At 41.9% G+C, this 17,662-nt stretch overlaps 1 protein-coding gene across 1 annotated transcript in view; it reads right to left on the minus strand.

The window, feature by feature from the left end:
• The window catches only part of MYO5C (myosin VC), a 117,707-nt gene that overhangs the window by 20,898 nt on the left and 79,147 nt on the right, over positions 1 to 17,662 (minus strand). Inside the window, exons 26-35 of the mRNA XM_025295604.3 lie at positions 15,976 to 16,069; positions 15,625 to 15,688; positions 15,463 to 15,543; positions 13,849 to 14,029; positions 11,974 to 12,067; positions 11,178 to 11,241; positions 9,194 to 9,365; positions 5,567 to 5,654; positions 2,004 to 2,102; positions 575 to 729 (exon numbers count right to left, since the gene is read on the minus strand). Coding sequence (XP_025151389.2) covers positions 575 to 729; positions 2,004 to 2,102; positions 5,567 to 5,654; positions 9,194 to 9,365; positions 11,178 to 11,241; positions 11,974 to 12,067; positions 13,849 to 14,029; positions 15,463 to 15,543; positions 15,625 to 15,688; positions 15,976 to 16,069 — 1,092 coding nt within the window. The remainder of the gene's footprint in view (positions 1 to 574; positions 730 to 2,003; positions 2,103 to 5,566; positions 5,655 to 9,193; positions 9,366 to 11,177; positions 11,242 to 11,973; positions 12,068 to 13,848; positions 14,030 to 15,462; positions 15,544 to 15,624; positions 15,689 to 15,975; positions 16,070 to 17,662) is intronic.

Below are 17,662 nucleotides of genomic sequence, written 5' to 3' on the forward strand. Positions count from 1 at the left end.
GTGAGATAGGACTTTCCCAACTAAACATTTTAAATATATCTCATAATCAAACATTACTTATTATTTGGAAGGGGAATAAAGGATAATGGATCTATATTTTACTGGTCCCTTACATATACCTTATCTTCATGTCTGGGCTAAGAATAAAATTATATACTGTGGTTTTATAAGGGAGAATTATATAAGTGCCAAGGGAAGAGATGAGTATTTTTCGGCTATTCCTATTCCTTGGCATTCAAACTTGTTACGTGGATAGACACATACTCCCTACAGTCAAGAATCTCACACCTGAGGGGACAGACATGATGGGGTGGTGAGCATCAGGTTGTAGTCTTACAGGTAAGGACTTGAGGTGTAACTGGCAGTGTCCCACCCTTAGGGCTGTCTGACCTAAGTTGTCTTTTCCTAATTAGATTGGGGTCTTTCACTGGGCCTCTGACTGGTTTGAAGAAGCATGTGGTTGACCAAACACTGGAGATGTAGGTTGGGAAAAGTCTGGGCATCTGGTCATTTCCACAAATGTTCCTAAAGTAGCCCTAATACCAAGGTCCAATGTCAGAAAAGTAGTTCCTACCTTAACCACCTGCTTGATGCCATTAATGGTGCTGTTCATGAGGGACTTGAGCATGTCGGCGTCATTTAGAGAGTCTGCGTAGCGTACACACATGAACAGGATGTGAGCTGGCAGCCCGGGGATCATGTTCACCACCACACCGCGGGGCTTCAGGTCTGGAGCAGAGAGAGTCGGTGAGGATTGCAGCTCCCCCGATCAGAAACCTATGTATGGGTGGGGATGTCTGCTTTTCTGTACTTTATGCAGTGCCTGAATACCCAGAGATGTTTTTTCCCTTTGAGGAATTAAGGCTGGCTTTTTTTCTTAGCAAAAATATACATGCAGGTGCCACCTGCTTCTCTTACTTCTCATTTGCAAAGTATTTTCTCTTTTCCAAGGTTGAATAAAAGACAGAATTTCATATCTCCAAGGTAAGAGAGGAACCCCAATCCATGCACCCCCACTTCAGCCTCTATGATGAGGATGGAATGATGTTAGCAATCACATGCATCTGCCATGAATAGAGAAAACAGGTGTACAACAGTCCTGCAGAGGAGGATCAGTTGGCCTTGAGGAGAAGAGAATGGCTGGAAGTCAGAGTAGGGATGTAGAGAGAAACTTTATGGAACATGTTAAGAAAAACAAAGACCCTCCCATGTCTGCATTAGGACAGGGGAACAAAGAGGCCCCTCAGCTGCGTACCAGTGCGGGGTGGAAAAGAATGGGTAGGCGGCTCCTGTGCTCTGAGCAGCGTCACTTAGGAGAAGAGGAGTAAGGTTATACATGGGCTTTCTGCTTTGAGACCTTGGGACCAGCTGATAGGGAGGCAGTGTTTCTCCTTCTCCCTAGAAGACTATGTGGTTTCCATGGTGATGACAGGCAGGCTAGTAGCACTGGATCTAAGAGCCAACCATGGAAGCACGCCCATCAGGAGATTCCTGTAAGAGCCAAGGCTGAGAAGGCCCCGCCACATTACCTGCAAACGAATTTCTCAGCAGAAGGCAAATGGAACAAGGGAGCCATGGTTACTTCTCCCATGACTCCTGTGCTAAACCACAAAGATGAGGAGATGTGTCTTCTACCCTGACCATGTGATGAGACTTGGGAAGAGGTTAGGGTAGTGCATCTCAGCTGAAGGCAAGGCAGCAGATGCCAGAGGCCATGTGGCAATGTCGGGAGGCATTTTTTTTTTAATTGTCATGATTAGGGGTTGCCACTGGATTCTAGAGAATAGAAGCCAATGATATTGCTCAATATCCTACAATACAAAGCCCCTAGCCACCCGAAACAAAGAATCACATGGTCAAAGATGAGGCTGAGAAGCTCTGTGCTAGGGGAAGAAGCAGTGGAGGAAAAAGAGGAACTATCATCCCTGCCCAAGACCGTGGCAATGACTAAGGCTCAAGTTCTCAAAAGTTAAGCAAAAATTCAGAGTTCCAAGTTTCATTACCAAGAATGAGGTTTTGAATGAGCTTGGCCTCATCTTCTCTCTTGTATTCCAGCATTCCAAGGTACTCCTTGGGTCCTGAGGACAGGTGCACGTCATTGGCTGTAGGCAGAGGCAAATAATCAGCTAAATACACAATAACAAGCATTATAATGAGACTACTCCATCTCTTTCCATCCCATTCTGACTGATTTGCCCATGAAATGCTCTGGCTTTCTGATAAATGCAAACTTTATTGAAGCCTGAAGAATTTCTTCTGGTAGCAATTCTTATCTATGAGTTTATCTATAAGTATATCCATGAGTATAGCTGCCAGTGTATTTTCTCATGGTCACCTGGTATATAATGAGTGCAGTAGGGATATGAAAGCAATACAGGATACTGCTTCTGCCTTATTACAGTTAAAAAAAAATGAGATTCACAAAACATGTAGCGTGCAGTCACCAAACAGCATGATACCAAGGTGGCTGGACTAGTTTCCTATGTGCTGTTTTATGCCACTGTTACAGTGGCATAAAACAAAAATTTTTTAAACTACAACTTAAAAAATCTTACAGTTCTGGAGTTCATAGACTAAAACAGACCTTACAGTACAAAAATCGAAGTGTCAGCAGGGCTGTTTTTCTTCTGGAGGCTCTAGTGGAGAATTCATTTCTTGCCTTTTCCAGTTTCTAGAGGCTGACCACATTCTTTGGCTCTGGCCACATCACTCTGACCTTTGCTTCTATCATCACTTCTTTCTCTCTCTCTGCTTCCACTGTTGCACCACCTTCCCTCACTCTGTCATTCCTGTCTCTTTCTTACAAAGTCTCTTGTGATTATATTGGATCTACTTGGATGATCCAGGATATTCTCCTCATCTCAAGATCCTTCACGTAGGGACTCCCCTTGGTGGTCCAGTGGTTAAGAATCCCCCTTCAATGCAGGGGACATGGGTTCAATCCTTGGTCGCGGCACTAAGATTCCATATACCATGGAGCAACTAAGCCTGTGTACCACAGCTATTGAGCCTGTGTGCTCTGGAGCCCATGTCCACAACTAGAGTTAGTGCACCACAACAAAAGATGATGCAATGAAGATCCGGCTTGCCACAGCTAAGACCTGAGGCAGCCAAACAAATAATTAAAAAAAAAATACTCACATACTCACATATACAAAATCCCTCTGCCATGTAGAGTCATATATTCATAGGTTCTGGGGATTGGGATGTGGACATCTTTGGGTTGGGCCAGTTTGCCTTCTGGTCCCCAAAGACTCATGTCCACTCTGAGAGGAGATGTGACTATAGAAGTACAAGTTAGAATGTCAGAATGATTCCAAAGATTTTATGCTGCCAAATTTGAAGATGGTGAAAGAGGCCCACAAGTCAGGAAAAGTGGGTGGCCTCTAGAAGCTGGAAAAGGCAAGGGAATAGAATCTCCCCCTAAAGTCTCCAGAAGCCCTGCTGACATGTTGATTTTAAGCCAGTGAACACCATTTTGAACTTCTGACATCCAGAACTGTAAGTTTCGTGTTCTATTAAGCCACTAATTTCATGGTGATTTGCTAAGCAGCCATAAGAAATAAATACAGAGGACATAAGAATTTATGCAGAGGTAGGTTAGAACTGTTGAAAAATGGTTCTTGAAGGAGGTAGCACTCCAGCTGGGCCAAGAAAAGTGAGTAGGCTCTGATGGGTGAGAAAGAAGATAATACAGGTAAAGAATTAACAGAACTCTGTTCTACTGCATGAGAGTTTGTTCTGTGATTTACTATCCCTGTTCCCTTGAAGACTGATAAAGGTAGAATGTTAACTATTTTACTAAGCAACCTGTTTATGGTAAGAAGGACCTCTGATTGCTGAACTCCATCTAGACCAGGAAAACCAGTACATGATGCAGAAGTACCTGATAAGGACATCCTATTTTGGGTATTCTTAAGTGTGGTGACTTGTATCTGAGCATGTTTCTTGGGAGCTAGTACCACCTAAAGAGTGTCCTAGAGGTATTGGCTTTTCCTGACAACAGTCATGTGAGTGAGCCTGGAAGCAGGTACTCCAGCTCCAGCTAAGCCTTCAGATGTCAGCATCCTTGCTGACTACTCTACTGTGACTCAGCTAGAACCACCCAGCTGAGCTGCTTATAGATTCTTGACCTTCAGAAATTGCACTGTTAAGTGTGTTGTTTTAAGCTACTAAATTTGGGAGTAGTTTGTTATATGATCAATAGATACCTGATACAGGAATGGAAGCTGATGCATTCCACTTAAAACAAGTTGGGCTGGAGGTGATAATAGAAAGGTGAAGGAGTAATCTTAGAGGCAAAAAGGGAGTAGGATTCAGGAAAAGTGAGGAACGGCAGGTGGATTTTGGAAGTCCTTATGTAGAGACGGCAGTTGATTCATTCTTTCCCACAATGGGGATACCATGGGGTAATGGGGAGGACAGATATGGTCTCTTCCCTCACGGGGCAGAATGACCTTTATCAATAATTATTGAAAGGAAAAGAGCCTCATTTTGGTTTTGGAAACGTAAAGTCTGATGCGAGAGTTGAAAAAAAAAAAAAAAAACAAAGCAATAAAGGAGTTCTTCAAAGCAATGAAGATAGTAAAAGGAACAGAGAGTTGCAGATACAGCCTTAGTGACAGAGATTGGGAGAAAGCAGCAATATTGAACAAACGAGTAAAGAGTTAGATGAGAAAAGTCAGAAAATTTCAGTGACTATTTGCAGGGCAGGAATAGAGACACAGACATAGAGACCAGACGTGTGGACACAGCAGGGGAAGGAGAGGGTGGGATGAATTGCGAGAGAAGCACTGGACATATACATTACCATATGTAAAACAGACGGCCAGTGGGAAGCTATGCACAACACAGGAAACTCAACCTATGGACACTCTGTGACAACCTGGAGGGGTGGGAAGAGGGGTGGGAGGGAGGCTGAAGGGGGAGGGGACATATGTGTACTTATGGTTGATTCACACTGTTGTATGGCAGAAACCAGCACAGCATTGTAAAGCAATTATCTTCCAATTAAAAATCAATTTAAAAAAAAGAAAAATTCAGTGACACAGAATCAGGCGAACGAAAGAAAGGCAGAGAATCTTTTCCCCTGGAACTTATAAGGACACTCAGTGTGCAGTTCAGTTCATGTTGAGGACTTCAGTCTGGCTTCTTAGCTATCTAGTAGATATCTAATTAGCTATCTAGTATCTTTTCTTCTAATAGAAATTAGGATATTGACCCCACGTAACAGAGAGGAAATAAACTTTAAAGGAGTTAAATTTGAAACTTTTTCACAGTTCCATTTTTACAACGAGAGAGTTAACAGAGAAAGAGGTTAAAAGCATTCCTTCCAGGGTACCCCTTACAATCACATGAGCACATCTGGTGTCACCTGAGAGGTGGTGAGCCACCTGCCTGCCTCTAAGGATCTCCACTAGCCCATCATTGGGCCCCAAACACACCAGCGGAGACTCATTTCTTTAGTTTTCAAATTCTTTGGACCACATCAGGAAATAATATGTCAACACATGTAAACTTTAGCTGAAAGTTCAAAAAAATTGGAACATGGATGTTGTTTTTCTACCTTTTTCAATTGTCTTGGTAAGAGTCTTCACTTGATCTTGTAACTTTTTAATCACTCTTTCCTTCATGTCTAACTCTTCTTCAAGATCCTACAAAAATCAAAAGAGGATGTTAGCTCAGAAGCATCTAAATTCTATTATTTGGTAAGAACTTTGCTGAGCTGTAATTCACATACCACACAGTTCACCCACTTAGTGTACACTCATGATCTTCAGTATAGTAAGTTGTGCAACCATCACCACCATCTGAGTCCAGAATATTTTCATCACATTAAAAACAAACATATAACTTTTAGCTGGCACCCCTTTGCCCTCCTATTCCTTCCCAGCCCTGGACAACCACTAATCTACCTACTGCTCTATATATTCGCCTATTCTAGATATTTAATATAAATTAAATCATAGAATATGTGGCCTTTCGTGTCTGGCTTCTTTCTGGAATAACGCTTTCCAGGTTTATCTGTGCTGCAGCAGGTATCAGTACTTCATTGTTTTTTTGGCTGTGGGATCTTAGTTTCCTCCAATCAGTGAAAGCACTGAGTCCTGACCACTGGCCGCTGCTGCTGCTGCTGCTCAGTTGCTTCAGTCGTGTCCAACTCTGTGTGACCCAATGGATGGCAGCCCACCAGGCTCCCCTGTCCCTGGGGTTCTCCAGGCAAGAACACTGGAGTGGGTTGCCATTTCCTTCTCCAATGCATGAAAGTGAAAAGTGAAAGTGAAGTCGTTCAGTCATGTCCGACTCTTTGCGACCCCATGGACTGCAGCCTACCAGGCTCCTCCATCCATGGGATTTTCCAGGCAAGAGTACTGGAGTGGGGTGCCATTGCCTTCTCCGCCTGACCACTGGGCCACCAGGGAATTCCCAGTACTTCACTCCTTTTTTTTTTGACTGAATAGTATACTATTCTATTGTATGAATATACCACATTTATCTTGATCTAATTTTTCCTTGATAAAGCCATGCCCATCGTAGAGAGTTTAAAAATTTTCACACGCAGGTGTGAAAATGCGCTCTCTTAATGTCAGAAGCTGAAGGCAGAGAAGCTTCAGAGATTTGGGTCCCGGCTTTGCCTCTCCTTCCTGATAAAGGGGGTGGCCCTGCCTATGCTGAATTTGGCTCAAGAACCAGAAGAACTTGGACACCTATAAATATTTCCTATAAAGGGCAGAGAGTATTCAGGTTCTCCCTGAACTCCAAGGGCTTTGACACAGAAAGGATTCAGGCTTCTCTGATCCAGCAATTCCCACCTTGCAATCAGTCCCCTGCAGCCATGGATGGGCCCTCTGGGGACTCTCAGAGCCCAGGGAAGTTGTGCTGTTTCTACTCATGGCTACCTCTCCCTACTATAGTCATGTTCCTGGCTAAACACATTAGGAGTTTTATCTGGCCTCACATGTGGGAGTGTGGGTGCAGTTTCTTCCCTCCTATTTGAGCCTATTTTACAATATATCTAATAATTAAAAAGTCACCCATCAATCCAGAACCTGAGGAAATCACTGTTTATGTTTTATTTCATTTCTTTCCTCCTCATATGGCATATATCCATTTTATAAAATTGGGTCATACTGCTTGTAAAGTTTTAAATTCTGTTTCTCATTATACTGTAGATATTTCCCCCATCATTGATAATACACCAAACTGTCATCTGATATACAATAATATAATCTACTCACTACAGCTGGGCATCCTTTCTTTTCTGCTGTGTCTAATAATACTATGCTGACCATTCTAGATGCAAATCCTTGTTCACATATTTGATTATCTACTTAGGACAGAATCTCAGAAGTTTCATCACTGAGTCAAAGGGAATGCACTTTCAGAGGTTCCTGACATTTACCTCCAAACTGCCCCTAAGAAGACACCAATTTCTATCCCCCGAAATCATGTGTGGCTGGGCGCATTTCAGGGTGTTCTCACCAGCACCATAAGATCTCCATTATTTGAGAATCAAAAAAATACCTAGATTTAATTTGGTATTTCTTTGATAAATAGAAGATTGCTTAAACTTTTCTTTCCAACTTTAAATAAATGATTTTCTTTGACTCAGAGGATTATGTAGTGGGCTGAACAGTGTCTCCTTGAAATTCACATCCATTTAGATGGACATGTACACACTGCTTTATTTAAAATGGATAACCAACAGGACCTACTTTATAGCCCAGGGAACTCTGCTCAATATTGTGAGGCAGCTTACATGGGAGGGGGATTTGGGGGAGAATGAATATACGTACATATGTGGCTGAGCCCCTTCAGTGTACACCTGAAACTATCACAAAATTGTTAACTGGCTATACTCCAATATAAAAACCCTTCATATCCACTTAGAACCACAGAATGTGACCTTACTAGAAATAGGGTCTCTGCAGTTGCAATTAAACCAAGGATCAATGTGAGGTCACACTGGATCAGGATGGGTCCTAAATTCAATAAGACTATCCTTATGGTGTGACTTGAGAAACCTATTCTCTGAGAAAGGTGTACCCCTCTCAAAAAAGATGGTCATCACCTAAGTGATGATCTGGATCATCTGACTGCTGCTGCTACTGCTAAGTCACTTCAGTCGTGTCCGACTCTGTGCGACCCCATAGGCGGCAGCCCACCAGGCTCCCTGGTCCCTGGGATTCTCCAGGCAAGAACACTGGAGTGGGTTGCCATTTCCTTCTCCAATGCATGAAAGTGAAAAGTGAAAGTGAAGCCGCTCAGTCATGTCCAACCCTCAGCGACCCCATGGACTGCAGCCCTCCAGGCTCCTCCGTCCGTGGGATTTTCCAGGGATCATCTGACTAGAATATATTATTTCCTATTAAATGTTAAACTCTCTGCATTCCTCTTTATATATATATAACTACCGTTTTAAGTTAAGTTCTGACACTGCAAAATATGATTTTACCCTATCATGTTTTTCTTGTGAGATAGGAAATGGGGGGACCTGATGAGGAGGAGAAGAGCCAGTGGGCATGTGCGGCCCGACCACTGCCTGGGTGAGCCCTTACCTGGTCATGGTCTTGGAGGCTGCCAGGCCAGGAAGGCGCCTGAGAGCATCCACCTCCCAGGAAACTACTCCATCTGCTACTCTGGCGCTTCTCATCCTTGTGAGTTTCACACACCAATACAATTTCAGAAGCATTTCTGGGAGCTAACCGAGTTGCCAAATGCCATTTTGACAGGGGCATTTATAACTGGATGAATACTTTCATAGTATAAAAAGTTAGCCACCTACTACTGTGATCATTTCATAGAAGAACACTTTGACTCTGAAAATTATGGGAAGAGCATTTCCCCAGAAGCAAGCAGGGGTCTTGGATGGAGTAAGCTTTGTTCAGAGAAGGTCACACATCAGCCTGGCATCCTCAACATGCTCCAGGCAAGGCTGTTGTCATCTCAGACAAGCACTGCCCATGGGACAATGCTCAGGACCTTCCACTGGTCCTCTCTCAGCCTGCGTAAATCCCCTGGCTCCCCTGCAGTGGCCATAACCTCAGAGGCCACCTGTCTTTTGAGAAAAAGAAACAGATTGCTCTAGTGAGAGGTGGATGCTACTCATCAGATGCTTGGGGTGGCCTGTCCCCCCTTTCAGTGATACCTGCACACAGGCAGTCATTTATCAACAGGTTAGAAAACTTCTCACCCTCTTCTCCACAGTGAGACGAGATGCTTTCTGCTGGAAACTACTCTTGACTTCATTTTCAGTTTCAGATTGTTTCCTCAAGTGCTCACTGGCCTCCTGAATTTCTTGAATCTTGTCCATCAGCTTCTCTTTCTCTTTGGTATGTATTTCATTTTGGGCTTCTATAAAGGTCCTAAGGAAAGGATTAGGAAGTTTTGGTATCAATTTGACCATCATGAAAAATCAGTGGAAAAATAGTTTGGCCAACTTACGTGTAAAACAAATTGTACCTGAATAGGGGAGTGCTCACGGTGTGGGGGAAGAGACCAGGGTTAGTGGGGTATAAAAGTCCACAGCTGCTTCAGTCTCTTAACCTGATAAAAAGTTCTCATCCTCACCCGCCCACACCCCTTGATGGCTCCCATAAGACATCCATACCCACTCACACCCTTATGACCAAAAGCCCAGTCATTATCTCCTTTGTGAAAAGCCTGGGATCAGACACTCAAAAATCCAGGGATCAGAGAGAGAAGAAAAGGGAACCCATCCAGAGTCCCAAAGTGATGCCCACCACTTTCCTACACCTGGCCCCTACCCTCCCAATGAAGAAATTCTCTCTGGGATGTGAGTGTTTATTTATTTTTCTTGAAATTAAGTATCTTGAGGATTTTTAAATTGGAATGGAACCTGAATGACAAGTTTGACATCTATTCCTCTGATGATAAATAATAATATGAGAGTCGATTTTAATCTGATTAGGATAACAAAATGATTGTGAATAAAATTCACGGTGAAGAAGTCAGGATAACTGACTTTTCTAAAGATTATAAAATTTTCCAAAATATTTTTACCATACAAAAGCACAATCTAATCTAAGCTATAAAAATATTATTTGATATGAGCAATGTTATGTGGTATGGAAAAACACTAGGATATAAAATGGTACCCTATTAATGAATGTAAAGCTCTAAAACTGCAATTCTAACTTGAGTTATACATAAATAATTAAATCTAGATTTTATTATGAAAGAATTGAATCAAAATAAAGCTTTAAAAATGTTTTACAGTTATGATCCAGTGATTCTATGAATGCTTGTCAACTTCTCCATGATGGAAAAGTCAGCAAGAAATGCATAATCTTTCTATATTTCTAAGAGAGAGGGAAGAACCCACGCACTGTGTGTCTGTACATGAATATGACTAAGGGAATTCACCACTCTGATTGACTGGAAGAAGTTCAGTGATGAGTGGAAGTAAATTACACAGGTTAGCATCTTGGAACACAAGGCACTGAGGAAATTGAGGGTTTGGGCAAATGCCTCACTCACCTTCGCACCTTCGTGTATTTGTCAAAGCGCAATGTGCGTTTTAAATGAATTAAAACACCACTGATTATTCTTTTATCTGCTTCTCCAGAGAAATGGTTAAAATTTCTATTAAAATAATTTTTGATCATCATCAGAAAAATTTTACACAAAGTATCTCAACAAGCTGGTCACAAAACATTTTTCTCACAAGCTTCCACCAGGTGCTCTGTTGGTCAGGATGTAATTTGGGGGAGCAGTTATCAAATGAAGATTCTCTATCAAAACGGATTTTAAGCCTCACCCTAAGTGGCCTGCTGAGAGAAACACTGTCCTCTCTCATACGATATTATTTTATCAGTTTTTTGAAGATATAATTTATGCATATGGCATAATGTTCTAAGGGCATAAACGGGTACACAGTGAAAAGCAAGTCTCTTCCATCTTCCGGGCACCAGCCACCCAGTTACCCTTCCTGCAGGCAACCAATGTTTTGTTGGTTTCATTTCTTGTACATTATCCCAGAGGAGGGTGTGTGTGTACACAAGCATTTATTTTTACACCTGAAGGCTAACAAATCATATACCTTAAGAATATCTTGCTTTTGTGGCTTAATAACCTTCTTCGGTATCTCCCACAATTTCAGAAAAGCAAAGCATTGCATGAGTGTGGGCTTGAGGTACATGCAGGTTGACACTTACTTGCTCTGTGTTCCTTCTTCTTCTTGATTGTGATTCAACTGATTTGACAATTCTTCTAGTTTTCCTAAGATGAGAAGAGCTATCAGTCCTTTGGGGGGTCATACCACTGCATTCTGATTTGGGTTTGATCATATTTCATATTTTCAGTTATCAGGGGTTCTAAAATGCACCTAGCTAGAGATGAGGTTTTATTTGGTCTGAACAATGTTTAAAAATTTCATAAGCCATTATTTAAAAATTGTGATATTTCACATAAAAACCTGGATTTCTATTTTTTCTTTAAAAATAGGAATATCAAGCAACACTGGAGCCCGAGATCTTAGTCGGCAAAAATCAACAGGGCTTTCTTGGAGGCAGCTGCTGTCTTCAAATGCCTATGAATCTTACTGTACTGTCCACACATCTCACTTTCACATTTATGTCACCTAAGTCCTTGGAGAATCAGTTTGACAATGACCTTTTGGTCATTTTCTGGATACAGGAAACCATTTTCTTTTTTAAAAAAACTTTCTATTTTATATTGGAGTAAAGCCAATTAACAATGTTTTGACAGTTTCAGGTGGATAGCAAAGGCACTCAGCCATACATATACATGTATCCATTCTCCCCCAATCTCCCCTTCCCATCCAGGCTGCCACGTAACATTGAGCAGAGTTCCATGTGCTGTACAGTAGGTCCCTGTTGGTTACCTATTTTAAATACAGCAGTGTGCACATGTCATCCCCAACCCCCTAACCACCTCTTCCCCCAATAGGAAACCATTTTCTAAAAGCAGGTTCATGAGGGTTCCAGTTACCTTTCATGGTTTCAGTTTGTTCATTTAGGCGGATTTCGAGATCTTGCTTCTGTTTTTCCAGTTCTGAAATTTGTTGTTTAAAGTCTGGGATCATCTTCAGAGAAGAATTGGAAATATTAGAATATGAAACACTTTGATGTATGAACTTTAAAATCCCAGAGCCGCTCAGAAGCAAACTAAACTGCCTAGATCTTTAACCCCATGGAACATACATCTAGAATAGTTATGTAAGACAGCTAGCCAAGGTATTAGACTGGATGAAATCATGTTTTTTACCTCAAGACCTATACTGTCACAAGAAATACCAGCATGCTCAGAGTGTGTGGTTCTCACCCAGCTCCACCCTCCACATCCCCGGGGGCTCCTGGAGGGGCACCAACTGGGAGGACTTATGGGAATTCTCTGCTGAGCTGAGGGAGGGATGATGGGAAGAATGACAACCAGTCTCTTTGGTTCAGAGACATCATCTCCTCATCAGAAATAGGAGAATCATCTCAAAGGGGTCCTGCTGTGCCCTGTGAATTCCAGGCTATGTACTGCTTTCTTATCAGAGGTCTGGAACGATCCAATAAGTTTCATAATCCTCTGTCCTTGTCTAGCTGTATGCTTGTTTAAATGTCCACCATTTCTACTTGTAGTCAGGTGAAAGTGAAAGTCGCTCAGTCGTGTCCAACTCTTTGCGACCTCATGCACTATACAGTCCATGGAATTCTCCAGGCCAGAATACTGGAGTGGGTAGCCTTTCCCTTCTCCAGGGGATCTTCCCAACCCAGAGATCGAACCCAGGTCTCCCACATTGCAGGCATATTCTTTACCAGCTGAGCATAGTCAGGTAAGGAGAGTTTTTTTTTCAACTGTACATGTTTATGAAAACACCTGTGACTCTGAAGTCAAGATGAAAAATACTTGTTTGTGCGATCAGATCTTACTGTAAACTCCTCATTAAAGTTTCAGCCAAGTAGTAAATAAAAATGTGCAGGTCCTTAACTACTGTTCCACACATCTGCTGTGCCCAGGGTCATTTCTCCTCACCTGCTGACTCATCCTTGAGATTTCCTAATACTCCCAGGTTAGGCAGAGGAGGAAAAGCCAGTAAAGAAGTTGAGAAGGAGCAACCAGTGAGGTGGGATAAGAAACCCAGGAGAGCATGGTGTCCTGGAAGCCAAGAGAACAATAAAGAGGAAGAGGGAGTGATTAAAAACATTACCAAATGCTGCAGAGAGATTAAGACGAGGGTGAAAAGGAACCCTTTGTGTTCAGTTCTGTGCGGGCAGATTCAGTTAGAGGGAGGGGCACACTGCAGCACGGGTGGCCACAAACAGGAGATGAGTGCAGCTATCACAGCCAGATGGATGGACAAGTATGGCCAAGTCCCCCAGAGAAATGGGGCGGTGGCTGCAGCGGGTATGGGGTTAAGAAAGGCATGTTTTTGATAATTAGATTCCCAAGGCATTTCTTCATACTAGTAGATAAAAGTGAGAAGGAAGAATTAGACAAATGCAGTGGAGAAGAGCAGGCATCATGGAAGAAGGAAGCTGTTGAAACAGTGAGATGAAGAGCTAAAAGAGGGCAACTGACCTTCCGCATGCAAGCCCCTCTCAAGAGGTAGTTTTTATCTTTATGCTTTTTGTGACTTTCCAAGGGGTTAGGGCTAGATTTAACATATATAAATTTAAAAGCACACACAAATCACAGAACTCGGACTCATCCTATGGTAAACACTTTCAAAATGCTTTCCAGGCTGGTGTAATTTTATAGTTTTATCTTCTGAACCAGTTCTTTCACTCCTGGAAAATGTAATTTGTTTTCCAGCTGAGACACTGAACTTTACTTCACTAAAGCATAATATCTCTAGAATAAAGGCTGAGATCATACCATGTTTTCCGATGTTAGCCTGGTAACTTCATGACGGATACTTTCATTGATGTCATTTTCTTCTCTAAATAATTTCTGCAGGTGGTTGATTTCCTGACTTAGATGCACCACTTTGAAGTTCAGAGCTTCAATCTCCTTTTCATAGCAATCCTTCTGGGACTGGAAATGGTTCTCCAAAACGCTGTCAGAGAAATGGTCACGAAGTTAACCACATGGTCTTTATCCTGATGACGACTCTCAGCAGTTATGAAAACCCACAATCAGCGCCAGGTGCTAAGCACATAAAGTTTACCTGTGTCCAAAAGGTTACAGGCTATGGAATTAGTAATGTATAATTACAAACTCCAGCTATGTGATATTATGTGGTATTAACATGTAGTGGATGACAAAAAATTTTTAGACATTATTAAAATTATGTTTCTACTCTAATAATTAAAAATATGCTCTGTTTGATGCAACAATGATAAAGTCACATGTCACTATACATTTTTCAAAACCCATAGTATGTACAACATCAAGAGTGTAAACTGTTGACTCTGGGTGATAATGGTGTCAGTATAGGTTCACCGGCTCTAACAGATGTGCCCTCTGGTGATTCATGTTGATGATGGCTGTGTGTGTGTAGGGGTAGGAGGTATATGAGGAATCTCTGTACTTTCTGTGAACCTGAAAGTGCTCTAAAAATAGTTTATTAATTTTAAGAAAGCAAACATATTAAATTTAAACACATCTATATGTCTAGGAAAGTGAAAGTGAGAGTTGGTTCATAAAGAAGGCTGGTGGTGAAGTCACTAAGTTGTGTTGTACTCTACCGACCCCATGGACTGTAGCCTGCCAGGTTTCTCTGACCATGGGCTTCTCCAGGCAAGAATACTGGAGTGGGTGGCCCTTTCCTTCTCCAGGGGATCTTTCCAACCCAGGAATTGAACCTGGGTCTCCTGCACTGCAGAAAGCTGAATGCTGAAGAATTGATGCTTTTGAATTGTGGTGCTGAGAAGACTCTTGAGAGTCCCTTGGACTGCAAGGAGATCAAACCAGTCAATCCTAAAGGAAATCAACCCTGGATATTCATTGGAAGGATGGATGTTGAGCTGAGGCTCCAATACTTTGGCCACCTGATGCGAAGAGCCGACGCATTGGAAAAGACACTGATGCTGGAAAAGATTGAGGGCAGGAGGAGAAGAGGGTGACATAGGTTGAAATGGTTGGATGGCATCACCGACTCAATGGACATGAGTTTGAGCAAACTCCGGGAGACAGTGAAGGACAGGAAAGCCTGGCATGCTGCAGTCCACAGGGTCACAAAAGAGTCAGACATGGCTTGTGACTAAACAATAACAACAATATATCTATAGCAACACTGGCTAACTTGTTTGCTATCAGTTTTCATTTAATAGGTTATGTGTTTTACTACTTGGCCAGTTATCCCACAAAGATATTGTTCTTTATTATTAAACTAACTGCTCATTCCTTGAAGAAATCATCCCAGGAATTATGAGACCATTCTGTAAGGAATTTACTTTGTCAATCAAATCTATGAAAGGTAAATTTTTGACTTTGCAATAGTATTTTGTCTCTGAAAAACCATGAAAAATCCTGAGGGAAATTTCTCACCGTGTTGCTTTCTTTAGTCCTTCATAAGCAAACCAAAGTTCTCCATCCTCATTTAAATGTTCCAAATCTTCCAGAGAGAGCCTGAAACATGAAGAGGGTGAGAGAATCATTTCTCTCACGTGTTACGTGTTTCTAAATACTTGTTCACACAAAAATGATTACCTGTTTCTTACATCTTCAATGTCATAGCTCTCAAGAAGTTGTCTGGTGATCTCTGACATCTTTTCTGAGGGGAAAAGGCAGAACTGGAATAAATTACATTTTTGCATAATTTCTATTTTCCCATTTCCTTTTTTAGGGCCCAGTCCTCTAGCCCTACAGACTCTCTAGCTAACCATCTCATCAGCTAACTTACCAGCTATCCAACCAACCAATCATGAAGCCAACCAACTATTCAACCTTCCATATACCCAACCAACCAGCCTCAGACCAAAGGATACACTGCCCGAGTGGAGACACCTATGATGCCTTCAGCCTGCCCGCCATGGACTCAGTGACTCATATTTTCATTACCTCTCATTTCCCTTTTCTGGGACTGCACATGTTTTTCCACGTCTATCTTCTGTGTCTGAAGTAACTCTATCTCCTTTTCAAACTCAGAGATCGTCTGAATCCCAGCAATGACAGAACCATGTGAAGAAAAAAGGGCTGTCACAATTTACAGCAGACAAAGGGAACACTAGTACTGTGTATTTATCTACGCAAGCTGTCCTCACCACAGTTTCTCAGTTAAAATCTTGTTAAGCCATCACTGCTCATAAAGTTTGGCCATAAAGTATTGTTTAACTGTCTAAGCTACTGTTATTCTCACATGTACTTGGTTGTATCAACCGAGTTAGCCCCCCTACTATATAAAGGGAAAAAGTAAGTCCTTACTGCTGGGGGTGGGGATGGGGAGGTGAGGGAGCTGAGAGAAGCCCAGGCACAAAGGCCAAGTTCTCTCTCACTCTATGATGGAATCTTGCACGCAAAGAAGTGGGCAGAGTCATCAGCTATTTAGGGTTCGGGCTCCAGCTAGGCTTAGATGGAACCAAGTGGCAGGGCCAGGGTCTGTGGGAGTTGGCAAGGAGGGCATGGCCTGAGTCCAGGAGGGGGACAAGGCTGCTTGTGGGGAGGAGGCCGCATTCTGCCTGCATTCACCTGTGAGCTCAGGTTTGTACTTGTGTAGATGTGGGGCCTGTACAGAGATGAATAACCCCTCCTGGATATTTTTTTCTGTTTTTGTGACAGTTGTCATATCAGTGTGTATTAAAACAAAAAAAACTTTATCAATACTGGTGAATTTTTGTGTGGCCATTTAAACAATTTTTTTTTATTTTGCATTATCTAGTCATTGAGCTCAGTCACGTCCAACTGGCTCTCACAACATCTTTAAAAAGTGATTGCTATTTATTTGTATCATTAAACACAAAAGCTTTTAAATTACTTTTCCTTAAAATGTACTTATAAACAGAGCTGAATATGCAGCTTGCCTTAAAAATGGGGAGGGATGTGCTTTAAAAATCAAGCATTTAACAGAAAACATAGTCAAAGTATTTTTAGTTTATATGACTCAATTTTCAGGTACAATTTTCAGAGATGAGCTGGAACTGATGTAAGGCCAGATGTTTATACATATGATCTCCCTAAACTGATAGTAATTCTTAAGAAGGCTTATCAATTGAGATTAGGTTTGGCTAATATAAAAATGAGATGTGCCCTTTTTTTGTTATTGATTAAAACACAGAGATAGAAAATCCAAGACTGAGAGAACGGTCCCAGGCAATTTCCTGCTCAATTACTCCACCATGCCTTTCAGCAGCTCCTGTTCTTGTGGTTCAAAATATCTGCTGGAACCCCAGTCTCCCACCCACATCCCAGGTGGCAGATAGAGTAATGGAAGTGGAAGAGAAAAGGGTATACACCTTATCTGTGAAAGTAAGCACCTCACAGAAGCATCACTGAACAATGGAACCCTTCCATTTATGTTACCCATTCATGGAGTTGTAACTCATGACAAAGGAGGGTGGGGATTGAAACAGGAAAGCCATGTGTCTAGATCGCTACTATTGTTTTTAATTAAAAAAACAAGGAGAACATATATGTGTAGACTATAACCTGCAGCTTCTGTTACTGAAGTGTGGTGTAACAGTGTTTGGGACAGATAAAATTTTGCCTGTGAAATTGAAAAACAAACAAACAAACAAACATCAAAACTGGT

This window comes from Bubalus bubalis, chromosome 11 (genome assembly GCF_019923935.1).
Source record: "Bubalus bubalis isolate 160015118507 breed Murrah chromosome 11, NDDB_SH_1, whole genome shotgun sequence".
In the NCBI taxonomy this organism is placed as follows: Eukaryota; Metazoa; Chordata; class Mammalia; order Artiodactyla; family Bovidae; genus Bubalus; species Bubalus bubalis.